The 12,608-nt window shown below is 55.6% G+C and overlaps 2 protein-coding genes across 2 annotated transcripts in view; one reads left to right on the forward strand and one right to left on the reverse strand.

Annotated features, from left to right (window-relative positions):
- Positions 1-583: 583 nt before the first annotated feature.
- ETH_00001055 (uncharacterized protein) lies at positions 584-7,625 on the forward strand (the record flags this gene model as incomplete). The annotated part of the gene is made up of 7 exons (XM_013373284.1): positions 584-2,611; positions 2,852-4,204; positions 4,353-4,420; positions 4,671-6,003; positions 6,379-6,626; positions 6,851-7,288; positions 7,445-7,625. The coding sequence occupies 7 exons, from the start codon at positions 584-586 to the stop codon at positions 7,623-7,625; spliced, it is 5,649 nt and encodes a 1,882-aa protein (XP_013228738.1).
- Positions 7,626-8,553: 928 nt separating this feature from the next.
- Positions 8,554-12,608, reverse strand: part of ETH_00001060 (Midasin, related) — a gene marked incomplete at both ends in the record, with an annotated part of 29,537 nt that continues 25,482 nt past the window's right edge. The window contains 7 exons of the mRNA XM_013373285.1: positions 8,554-9,156; positions 9,789-9,997; positions 10,274-10,390; positions 10,740-11,132; positions 11,278-11,324; positions 11,621-12,112; positions 12,267-12,381. Of these exons, the coding sequence (XP_013228739.1) occupies positions 8,554-9,156; positions 9,789-9,997; positions 10,274-10,390; positions 10,740-11,132; positions 11,278-11,324; positions 11,621-12,112; positions 12,267-12,381 (1,976 nt within the window). The remainder of the gene's footprint in view (positions 9,157-9,788; positions 9,998-10,273; positions 10,391-10,739; positions 11,133-11,277; positions 11,325-11,620; positions 12,113-12,266; positions 12,382-12,608) is intronic.

A 12,608-nucleotide genomic window follows, 5' to 3' on the forward strand; every position in this document is an offset into this window, starting at 1 on the left:
CACAGCAGCGGGAGGGGCCCCTAAAGTTGCTTTTACTAAGGGTATTAACTGCTGCTTCGAAAGTTGATTCAGAAATTAAGAATAAAGGTAAAACAAATAGTGTAATTAGGGCCGGTGGAGCTGAGCCGCAGGGAGGCAGGAGAATCACCTGCTGCTGCTGCTGCTGCTGCGTTTGCTGCTGCTGGTCTCGTTGCTGTTTCGCCAAGGCAGCAAGAAACAACAGTAGCTGCTGCTGCGGCATGGGCCATCCCGTTGCTGCGCCTCGTCTAAATGTGCGGGGAACTGCAGCCGCTGCAGCAGCAGCAGCAGCAGCCGCTGCTGTAGTAGCGAGGTCAGCAGCACATAGAGTGGGCGCGCAGCAGCCCCGGCAGCAGCAATTCCAGCAACAGAGCTTAAGGCCTTCTATGCGGCTGCCTGTGCTGCAGCGAGGCAGCACGTAGGGCGCCCAGAGGGGCCCCTTAACCCGAATCTCAATTGGCCCATTTTCATGTCTAGCAGCAGCAGCAGCAGCAGCAGCAGCAGCTTAGGCACTGTGGGCTCCCAAGTATAAGGGCCCCCTCCTGTTGGCACAGCATCTGTCTCAATGAAGCGACACGGAGAGGGGCCCCTTTTCCCAGATTATGTGGACGATTACCTGCAGCAGCAACAGCAGCAGCAGCAGCAGCAGCAGCAGCAGCAGCAGCAGCAGCAACAGCAAGAAAATGGTCCAGATGTGTCGGGACTTTCGTGCGGCACATCTTATCGCCCTGAGGAGGCGCTGCTGCGCTTGGGCTTGCCCGAGGACTTGCTGCTGCTGCAGCAGCAGCAGCAGAAGCCGCTGCTGCTGCAGGAGTATGAAGCGGAAGCAGCAGCAAAAGAGGAGCTCAGCAGAGCAGAAGCTGCATTAGTGGGGGGAGAAATCTGTCTTGAGAGAGATGAAAGAGAGCACCGGCGGCAGCTGAAGCTGCAGCAGCTGCTGCAGCAGCAGAGACAGCAGCAGCAGCAGCAGGAACAGGAGGAGGCAGAGGCCTACAGGCGATACAGGGAGAGACGCAGGCTGCAGAAGCAGCAGCAGCAGCAGCAGAAACGTGAACAAAAACAACTGCTGCCAGCAGCAACAGCAGCAAAGCAGAGACGGCGCAGCAGCAGCAGCAGCAGCAGCAGCAGCTCAGACGACAGCGTCATTCTCATCGACCCGCCTGCAGCTTTGGGCAGCAGCAGCTGTCCTGATTCCATCACAAGCATCAGCAGCACCAGCAGCAGCAGCAGCAGGTGGCAGCTTGCTGCAGCAGCAGCTGATAGGGGGCCCCACCTTTCTCTCAGGGAGCTGAAGGCTTTGGAGGAAAAGTCCGAAAAGCCCCAAACTATTTGGGACTCTGAGCGCATGCATGCAAGCGGTGCTGCTGCTGCGAGGCCTCTTTTAGCTGCTAGGCCCAAGAGGAAGGCGGCAGCAGCAGCAGCAGCAGCAGCGCGAGCTGCCCAGCAGCAGCAGGCAGCAGCGGCTGGCAGCGGCAGCACCAGCAGCACCAGCAGCAGCGCAGTAGCAGCAGACGCGGGGGCCGCCACGTCCTTCCCGGTAGAGCATCGACGCCGAAAGAAGGCAGTAGAGGCAGCAGCAGCAGCTTCTGCTGCTGCAGTTGCTGCTGCTGCTGCTGACAACACAGGAAAGAGAGGGACTGAGTTTTCAGTGTATGTTGAAGGACTGGACCAGCCGCTGCTGTTTTCTGCTGATGCTGCAGCACAGACACATGCTGCAGCGGACAGCAGCAGCAGCAGCAGCGACGAGGAGGGGAGTGGGGATGCAGAGAAGCGCGAAGAAAGGAGGCTGCTGCAGCAACAGGAAGAGGAGTTGCTGCTGCTGCAGCAGCAAGACAGGCTGCTGATGCTCTGCAGGCAAAAGCCACAAGATGTGACGCTGTGGGTGCAGCTGGTGGCGCTGCAGCAGCAGCTACTGCAGCAGCAGCAGCTGCTGCTGCTCTCAGCTGCAGATCCTGAGCAGCTTCTGCTTCGGCAGCAGGATGTTCTTGACATGGCCTGCGGCCGAGAGAAGGGTGCAGCAGCAGCAGCAGCAGCAGCAGCACCGCCCGTGGTTGTGCTCAGACGGCTGCTGCTGCTGCTGCAGACAAAGACCCCCTTGACAGCTCCGGCGTGGCGGAGAACAGCAGCACTAATTGGGAAGCTTAATGCTTCGCTGAACCCCAGCAGCAGCAGCAGCAGCAGCAGCAGCACGCAGACCACGCTTTCGCTTGCACGGTGTCTCTGCAGCGCAGCCGCTGCCTCCTCGCAGTACTCAGAGGCTTCGACACGCTTGCTGTTTGCCGATTTGCTGCATGCTGCTGCAGAAGCTCTGAGAGGATCATCATCAGCAGCAGGGTCATCGGCAGCAGCGGGATCTGCAGCTGCAGCAGCAGAAGCACCAGCAGCAGATAACTATCGCACTTGTTTAGCGCTGCTCCAAGAAGTCCTCTTTAGCTTCATTTTGCCCCTCGAAGTAAAAGCAGGCCGTGTGGCTGTTGCAGCAGCCACGTTGCAGGCAGTCGTCCAGTTAGCGCTGCTGCATGTGCTGCAGCAGCAGCAGCAGCAGGAACAGCAGCACCAGCGCCCGAATGAATCAATCATAGAGCAGTTAAAGGTATGAATGGCTCTTTGTTGCTTCCATCTTTGGTTGTGATGGGCTGCTGCTGCTGCTGCTGCTGCTGCCGCGACATTCGCCGCTGCGTTTGCTGCTATTTCAGTGACGGCAAATGATTATGTAGCTGCAGCGTACGCTGCTGCGGCTTATGCTTCTGCTGCTGCTGCTTGGGCTACCCCTGCGTTGCTGCTGCCGCTGCTGCAGCAGTTCAATTTGCTGTGTCTTCTGCTTGTCGTGCAGCAAATCTGGACAGCAGTAGAAGGATCTCAGGGGTCTCGTGCTGGGGAAATTGGGTGTAGGCTCCAGCAGCAGCAGCAGCAGCAGCTGTCGGGCAGCAGCACAGTCACTAAGGTTTATCTGCAGCTCTGTGAACTTGTTGACACAGCCGTGGCGTCGCTGCATGAGGCTCAAAAAGATGCGCAAGAAGAGCTGCTGCAGGCGGCAGGAGACCGCTTAGCTGCTGGCAGCCACAGCAGCAGCAACAGCAGCAGCAGCAGCAGCAGCAGCAGCACAAGCCACAGTCAGGAAGGGGAGCTGCAGGGATTCGCTGCCTACTTTGCCGCTGACTTTGCTGTTGCTAATTGCTCGTGGAGAAGCCGCACTGCGGGGAGCTGTGTAACATCCGAGGCAGCAGCAGCAGCAGCAGCAGCAGCTGAAGCAGAGGCAGCTGCTGCAGGTAAGACTGCAGCAGATGCAGCCATTGCAGCGGCTAAAGACGCAGCAAAAGTGGGAGAAGCAGCAGCAGCAGCCAGTGCTGCAGCGTCAGCAGCAGCGACAGACCCATCGTTCACTGCCATGGAAGCCATGAGGCGTGCTGCAGCTGCTGCTGCTGCGGCAGCGCAAGTAGCAACGAAGTCCGCCCTTGAAGCAAGAACTGCTGCCTCAGCAGCAGCAGCAGCAGACCTCCGGATGCCTTCGCCGTACTGCGCCTCAGGGGACCGCATGCAGCCATCAAAGCAGTGGGAGCTGCTGCAGCCAGTTCTTGCTGCAGCAGATGCTGTGCTCTCTTTTGCAGCTGCCCGCAGCGTCTCGTGCTGCAGCAGAACAGGGCCAGGCGTCCGCATAGCCGTCAGATCCGCAGCTTCAGCAGCAGCAGCAGCAGCAGGTCCCGCTTACAGCATTATCCTTGGAGCTTTAGACTCCCTGTGCTCCCCCACTTTGCACAGGTTTCCTTCAGGCCACCCGCGCATGCAGCGGGGAGACACAGCAGCTGCAGCAGCAATGGATGCAGCCATGCTTAGGGCCCTTGTACTCCGGCTGCAGCAACAGGCGCGCTTCGCGGCCGCAGACTCACTGCCCAGCAGCAGCAGCAGCAGCAGCAGCAGGAACAATGGGGGTGTCCCCTTTTCGTTTTGGTGGCCGCTACCTTCTTTGGTGCCTGCTGCAGAGGCCACGCTGCTGAAGCAGCAAACGCGAAACGCCACTAGCTGGCTATCTACTCAGGGGCTGCTGCGGTGGGCAGTTCTGCAGAATGAGCAGCAGCAGCAGCAACAGCAGCAGCAGCAGCAGCAGCAAGCCGATCCGGGGTTGTTAGATGCAGCAGTCGGAGAGGCCACAACTCCTCAGGCCTTGGCTGCCCTCATATGCTCACAGGTGACCCAGGATTCCTGCCTTTCCTTTGCTGCCTCGTTGCTTTTCGTGCTGCTTTTGCTGCTGCCTTTGCTGCTGCTCCTACGGCTGCATAGGGTGCCAGCAGCAAAAGCAGCAAAACGTTGCTGCGTGCCTTCTCTACCTCCATTAGGCCCTTTTGGCGTTTCCTGACGACCGCCTGCTGCTTTACTGCGCGTTGTGTCTCTGCCCATCCCCCAAGTCAGCTGCTGCGCTGCTGCTGCATCTGCTGCTGCTGTTGCTAGTGCTGCTGTTGCTAGGGCAGAGGCTGGAGGGCCTTCTGCTGCTGTGGGTGTTGCTGCTGTTGTAAGTGTTGCTGTTACTAGGGTAGACGCTGGAGGGCTTCGTGCTGCTGCCCCTGCTCCTGCATGCCCCCGCGATTCTTTGCTGTCTTGCTGCCCCAGCCTCTCATGCTGCTTTTCTTTTGCTGCTGCTGGTGCTGCTGCTGCAGGACCTTCCGGCTGGTGCTCAAGCGGAACGAGGCAGAGCCAGCTCTGTGGCTTACCTTTGCCTCTTCTCTCTTTTTCCAGGCTGCTGCAGCCGCCAGCAGTGGTGCTGCTGCATCCTCCAACAGCAGCAGCAGCAGCAGCAGTAGCAGTGGTGAGGTGAAGAATAACTCGCCACAAGCGTTGTTGCTGCAGGGACGGAAAGTTCTGCTGACTTGCTGCAGCGCCTTTGCAACCCACGCGCCTCTGGCAGCCTCGTGGGCTTTTCTTGAGCTTACTACTGCTGCTGCTGCAGCTGCTGCAGAGACACGATCTGCTGCGTCGAAGCGGGAGCTGGGGGAGCAGCAGCCGCAGCTTTCCCCGCTGCTAGAATTTGGTTGGCCTTGGGCCTCTTGGCTAGGAAGCCTCAGTGGTGCTTCTAGCCAGCAGCAGCAGCAGCAGCAGGTCAATATGTTGCCTTTCGAAGGCAGGGGAGTTACTGCAGCAGCCCTTCATGTTGCAGTGTGCTCTTCTGATCGCTCATTTGCTTCGCTGGACCCTGCTTCGCCCGGCTTTGCTCTGCAGCCACAGCAGCAGCAGCAGCAGCACGTTCAGCAGCAGCAGGAGCAGCAGCAAGTGAAGCAGCAGCTGCAGCAACTGCAGGAAGAGGGTAGCGCAGCGCAGGAAGATGAGGAATCTTCAGCTCTCCCGTTTGCTCGATCGCATGTGACGGCTTGCTGCGCTGTGCTGCTGCAGCGCTCACGCATAGCTGCCTCTGCTGCTGCTGCAGTTGCTGCAGCCAATGCCAGCGCTTTCCCTCTTCTCGTCTCTCCTCCGTGGGCTAACCTCTTTCTTGCCCTGGTGCTGCATGCAGGCTTATCGCAGTCGGCATCTGCTGTTTGGGCTTTGTTTGAGCAGCACCGTTGCGCAGCAGCAGCAGCAGCTGCTGCCACAGCTGAGGCAGCGAATGGCGGCAGGAGTTGCTGCGTCTGCTGCTGTGGCTGCACTTTGACCAGTAGTAGTGCTGGCCAGGATGCAGCCTCCCGGAGCAGCAGCAATGGCCCCAGCAGCAACAGCAGCAGCAGCTGCTGCAGCAGCACAGCTTCGCTAGCTCGATGGGGTCTTTGCAGCAACGCAGAAGCAGCGCGGTGTGAGGAGTTGGCGCTGTCTCTCGTCTTAGTGCTGCTGCTGGCTGTGAGTGGCACATCAGCAGCAGCCAGAGTCGCTGCAAATGGAGAGGTAGCGGCAGCAGCAGCAGCAGCAACAGAGGCAGATGATGCTTCTGTTTTGCGGCGCGCTTCACATTGGATGCTGCAGCGCTTCCCGTCAAATCCTTTCTTCCTTGCGGTGCACACACAGGTTAGCACACATGCACTTCAAAGCGTTTACCTTTCGGCAAGAGCAGCAGCAGAAGCAGCAGCAAAAGCAGCATTAAAAGCAGCAGCAAAAGCAACAGCAAGTAGCCCCTGTTGTTTCTCTCTGCTCCTTAGTGGCTAGCTGACTCTAGTCCCACCAGCAGCAGGAGCGGCAGCAACAGCAGCAGCAGCAGCAGAGACTGGTTGCTGCTGCTGCTGTTTCTGCTGCAGTTTGCAGACTGGTTGCTGCTGCTGCTATTTCTGCTGCATGAGTTTTACGTGGGCGCCTCCTTCGTACTGCTTTCTTGCTGTGGCCATCTGCTGAAGCTGGACATGAATACCGTTGCTGCTGTTGCTGCTGCTGCTGCTTTGGGCTTAGCTTGTCTTGCGCTTAGACAGAGGGGGACGCGGCGCTGTGCGGGCTCTCTATAAGGAGATGATGCTGGGACCTACTGGGCTTCCAGCTGCAGCAGCTGCAGCTCCTGCAGCAGCACCAACTGCAGCAGCAACAACAGCCGAAGGCAAGGCGCAGCCGCTGCACTGGTGGCCTTCTGCTGCAACACTCGAATGCGCATTTATGGCGGAGTGGCTCCTTGCGAGCCAATCTGCGAAAGCTGTTTCTCAAAGGTGTGGTGCTGCAGTGCCGGCAGCAGCAGCAGCGGAGCCACGGCAGCAAAAGCAGAGGCAGCAGCAAGTTCCCAGTAGACAAGCCTTTGTAGAGGTAGCTGCAGCAGCGGAAGTCGTGGCTGTTTGTGTGAGTCTGCGCTACCCCGCGAAGGCATCGCCCTCTTACAACTCGCTGCTGGTATTGCGTGTGTGTTTTGCTACTGCTGCTGTTGCTGCGGCTGCAGGCAGCTCGAACGATATGCACAGTTCGCCACTAGGAGCACAGCTCTTCCATTTGTGCTGCTGCAGCGGCTACCGGGGTCCCCCAATAGCCTGCCCTGCGGGACGGCAGCGCTGCAGCGGGAGCAGCAGTTTTGGGTTTACCTGCAAGCGTTGCTTCTCAGCAGCAGCAGCAACAGCAGCAGCAACAGCAGCAGCAGCAGCAGTTCCTGCAGCGCCGCTGCACTGCAGGCGTCCCTTGACGGAACGGCCATTGCGAGGCTCTGCGAGAGGCTGTGGAATCCACAGCAGCAGCAGCAGCGAGCTGGCCCTAGGGAGTCTCTAACGGAGCAGAAAGAGGATGAAGAAGAAAAGCAGCAGCAGGAAGATGAGCTGCAGCAGCAAGCGCAGGCGATGGAAGAACGTTTGCTGCAGTCGGTTTCTCAGTGCCCCTTCTCAAAAAGGTAAGAAGGCTCTTGTCCTTTCTAGAAAAGACCCATGAAGCGACTTCCGTCTTGCTTCTTTCTTATAAATATCCCTTTGCAGCAGGTTGTGTGGCTGAAAGGAAAGTTTCCATTGTTTGGCTTTTTGGCTGTCCCGGTCATTTGCTATTCCGTCAGGATGTGGATGCTGCTGCTGCATCTGCTGCTCGTGCGTCGGCGGCAGGAGGGAGCTGCAGCAGAAAGAGCCCTAATGGGGGGAGCAGCAGCAGCAGAGGACTCCGTCTTGCTCCTGGATGATGCGCTGCAGCGGGGTCTTTACTTCTGGGGAGATCCCGTAGCAGCTTTGGCTTCACCGTAACATGTTTTTCGCTTTCCACATATGCAGAAGACAGATTCGGAGCTTCTTTATGTGTCCGTTGCCACAGCGAATTGGCAGTACCTCAATGGCTAGCTGGCTGACCGGCCAGCTAGCTGGATACAGAGCTAGATGCCCATTCAGTGCTACCTGGCTAACAAAGGCGCTAGCTAGCTGAGCACTCAATAGCGCCCAATCATAGTTGCACTTGTCAGATATCTCCGTCACCCTGTAGCTAGCTGTTATCTGGAGAGAGCGGCGCTAGCGAATTAACTGGCCAGCCAGTTGCCAAAATGTTGCCCAAGACGGTTGCGGGGCACAGCAAGTGCTTCCAGATCTGGCTCCAGAGTAAAGGATTTAAAAAGGGTTTCCTTAGAGGCACCTGAATAAAGTTCTGCAAAAACGAAAGCGCCAAACGCCCCCGAGGATTCGCTGCAGTGATGTCAGCGCTGGCCGGCGAGTTATGGGCAATTCGAGAAAATGGAAAGCACGCTGAAGGCCGCGGACATAACACATGCGGCGTGCGACTACATATATATACATGCATAAATGTGCATTATTTCAGCTGCTCCTCAACAAGTTTATACCAGGTTTCGCAGAATATACATTCATTGCATGACGCGCGCTGTCTGTTGGCCTTCAACAGGTCAGTGAAGAAGCGACTTCACTCTGACGCGTTTACAACCCGGAGGCTACATTATTAATGTATATCTTGAATAGGCTGCATTTTAAACACTGAACTTGAATACGCTGCATCACGGATGCAGGTCTTGAATGGGCCGCATTATCAATGCAGATCTTGAATAAGCTGCACTATTAATCGAGATCTTGAACAGGCTGTATTACTAATGCGGATCTTGAACATGCTGCATTATTAATACAGATCTTGAATACGAAAAGAGGGCCGAAACACACAAACAGCGGGGCCTGGCTACCATCCGCTGGCAGCGGCTTCTACCCACTGTCTGATGATATCGCTGAGAACACTTGGCAGTTGTGCTGTGTCTCTTACAACAGCATAGTAGGGGAAAGGGAAGTCTTGCAAGTAAGGCGTTATTTCCAAGCCTCCCCCTGGCTGGTGCTGGACCTGCTTTAGGTCGAATATGCTGGTGCTGTACCCAGATGCTGCACTTGGCACCCCCGGGGTTCCTGAAGCCCCTATACTCCAAGGAAGCCGCATCTCATCCTGCTTTTGCTGTTTCTGGGGATCCAATATAAGCAGCAGAGGAATGCAGCGCCTCGCAATCGCTGCGCTTACCCAAGGCCTGGTTTGCTCCTTGTTGAATCTTCCATCTGACAGAATGAGGACCATGCTGCTATTGCTGCTGCTGCTGTTGCTGCTGTCTTGCTCCAGTTCATGGATAGCCAGCTGCAGCAAGTCAGAGATGGCCACTTCGTGGCTTTTGTGTGACTCCTCCCTGAAGCTGCAGGACTGCAGCAGCCGCTGGCCGTCTGCTGCAGAGACCTGTGAGGTAGGGTGAATGCAGACCTCGGGCTTGGGTCCCCCGAAAGTGCAGACACTAACAGTGCCGATCTGAGGAAAATTGTCAACAGACAAAGCCTCGCGAGGGACAATTAACATTATGTTTTACACGTCCAAGCATCTACGCAGTAACGATGTGCACGCATGCAGCGCAGGCACACGGTAGAACATGCTTGCATGGACAACACAACTGCAACATGCACGCATGCACCACTTAATACACGCTGTCATTTTGTTCTTTCGGACTCGGATTGAAAACTACAATTCTAAAGGCTCATAGGGAGGGGCGATGGCACGCCTGACTCTCCCTCTCCATTTTTGTGTCTTCCTCGTCAGATAAAAATATATAAAAGTTTCTTGAGAAAAAAGGAAACCGGCCAGACAATCATACAAGAAAGTACTCGACACGTTCAAAGAGCATGTAACGTCCACGGTGTATCTATGCTGCGTGATGTAGCAGCAAGAGCCGACAATAGTCGCGCAGCAATGTAAGTCCAAACAGAAAACCAAAGAGAACGAACAACTGCCGAATTGAATTCACACGCACATGCGTATATGTGTTTGGATAATTACAAGTAGCCGTAAGAAACTTGCACTGACAGTAGGGCGGCGCCCATCACCAGCAGCAACAAGTGCAGAAACAAAAACATCAGCAGCGACAGAAACAGCGAGAGGGCCTGTACCTGTAGGTGGTTGAACGCCTGTGAGAGCAGCACAATGGCTTCCAATGCGCTTCCTGCTGCTTGCAGCTGCTGCATAGATCTGCTGCAGTCAATACCCACAAGGACACGGTAGCGGAGGCCCCTTGGCCGCCTGCGTCTTAGCCACAGCCTGTCGTCGCGCTGCGAGGAGGCGATGTAAGCCAGCACCCGCCTTAGGCTCAGTTTTTTGCCTGAACGCAAATTGACAAATCAAACAAACCAGAAGCCAAGAAATAGATCTTAATCTGATCATTTTTATCTGGGTCAAGGATTTAATACGTTGGGACACTCTCTTTGTCTGGGGAATGGGCTGGCCCTTTCTCAGTTAAACTGAACTTTCTGCCGAAGTTGCGATAGCTAGTAGGGTGAATTGTATAGCTTCTTCTGGCTAAGAATTAAAACGGATAACACGGAACACAGGCCGCCGCCGCAGCAGCAGCAACAGCATTACTTGCAATGAGTTGTACCTGTTCTGTAGCCCCCCTCCCAGGCCCCATTTGCTGTGGGCTGCAGTACGAGACGCAGCGACTCGCTGAGGGCCACAGCAGCAGTCGCTGTGCGGCGCTCCAGTAGATGCCAAAGAGCTGAAGCAAAAGAGCAAGGCCCCGAGGCACGCATGCAAACAGTTCGAAACATCAATAGAAAGGAAATAACAAAAGAAGTTCAGAGATCCTAATCACATAAATGAAGAGGAAGCTCACGTATTTGTGAGTAACAACACGATAGATTAAATCTATGTGCTTATCTCCAGAGAAGCACGCATAATTCTGTATGGAAGCATGCATCTGTGTGCCAGATGCACAAATGTATGCAAATTTGCACTCAGGAGTCTATGCAGGAATATGAATATGACGAGAAGGCCACCGCAAAAAAACATGGGTGAGCATGCAAGCCCAAACATAATCTTGCATGCAAAATCGCAAGCCTGCTCACCTGCTGCATGCTCAGGAGAGAGTCCCTCCTTTCCAACATTATCAAGAGACAGTCTCCCATTGAAATCGGTCTCCATTTTTTCCAATCTCTTCTCCTCATCCTCTTCAGCCTCGTGACCCTGTCGCTGCTGGCCCTGCGGCGGCTGTGTCTGCTGCTGCTGCTGCTGCTCCCAGGCGCCATCTGTTGCGCTGTCTGTCTGCGGCGGACCACTAAGTCGCTGAAACAGTTCTTCAGAAGCCTCCCCTTGGGAATCTGTCTCCGTTGTGTCCAAGTTGTCTGTCTCCATTGCTTCGGCGTTGTCCCCCTCAGGCTGCACAGGCAGCTCTTCGGGCTTTTCCTCCTGCTGGGTCTTTAGCGGATCAGCCGTGGCAGTTGTAGACAGCAGCTTCTCACCTGCAGCAAAAAAAGACACAGACTAAATCCTAAACCCTAGACCGTAGAACGTGACGTTTGCAAGAAAAGACAATATTTGAGCAAAGGTTACTGAACACGCGGCCCATGATCTTGCAGGCAATGCATTGAAACCATCCCAGCTCACCGTGCTCCATTTCGTCTAGATTTTTCTCTCTGCCCTCTTCCTCTTCCCTGTGCCGCAGCGCAACAAAGATGAACAAATTGTCGCAGATCAAAATCATAGCACTTAGGCAGAAGGGGGCCCCTGAAAAGGCAAAAATATCCGAACTCTATCGCAGCCCCAGAGACAAAGAAGCAGCAGCTCGCTGCACGTGCTGAGGCGCATCGGCCAGTTACAAGTGCGAAGGATTCCCCGACAAAAGGAAATGCAGGGCCAAGACATCTTCACCTTGCTCCTTTGATAGCATTTATATAGTCTGCTTTTTGTGGCAGCAACAGCCACTTGTTGCAATCTGCCTGCTTCTCACTTGCTGTCCGTTTCTGCCAGTTTGGCTTCGGGCGGCTGCTGGTTTGCTTGTGTTTCTGTTGTCTCTGCAAAGGCCTCATGGGTCCCCGCGGCGTTGTCTTGAGCACAGAGCTGTCCCCGCCGCAAATCATTTTCGATCTGCGCTTTCTCTTCTGCTGCATCGCCCTCGAGGCTCACAGGCGCCTCTCCTTCCTCCTCCCCTTGCTGCTCGTGCTCTTGCTGCTGCAGCAAATGCACTTGCTGGAGCCACCGCTCCACTGCGCTGTCGTCATTCAGAGGGTTGTTTGGCATCATACTGGGCTGCTCGCGTGCTGCCTGCGACTTTTCTTGTCGTTGCAGACCGTCGGCTGCACTGCTGCGACTCAAGGAGCCGCCTGCTGCTCCTGCAGCAGCAGCATCCGCTGCTCCTCCACGATCCCAGTTGTCCTCAGCATTGTTCCCAACATCGAATCCGTTGTCTTCATCCTCTTTCATTGCTTCGCGCTGCACAAGGCTGCGTGCGCACAGCGCAGGACGTACCAAGCCCCACAAGTATATTTAGGCTGCTTTGCATGCATGCATGCATGCATGCATGTACGCATATCTGTGGGAGCCATACCAAGGACAGGCCAGGCTAAAAGAACCACTAGCACTCCCAATCCGCTCACCTGCCTTCGCCTTCTATACCGAAGGCCATCCGCTCTTTGTCCTGTTCTGGCTTCGGTGGCTTTTGGGGCTCTGAAGAATCTGCTGGCGGCTCCGCTTCTAGAGGCGCAGCAAGACCTGCGGCAGCAGCAAATATACATACGTAGCAACCGTGTGATAGCGGAGTTTGCTGCAGCAGCCACAGAGATTGAATACCAAAGGGGCAGTGCAAATGCAAAGTACACGCCGCCCCAGCAAGGAGAAATATGCACCAGCGAGAGCACAAGCAACAGCATCAAAAAGAACGGTAAGCAAAACAATTTGTGCACTAACGATTTAGATGCAGCGAGAGGCGTCGCCGAATT

The sequence above is a fragment of the Eimeria tenella genome, genomic scaffold (assembly GCF_000499545.2).
Source record: "Eimeria tenella Houghton genomic scaffold, Eth_scaff13, whole genome shotgun sequence".
Lineage (NCBI taxonomy): Eukaryota > Apicomplexa > Conoidasida > Eucoccidiorida > Eimeriidae > Eimeria > Eimeria tenella.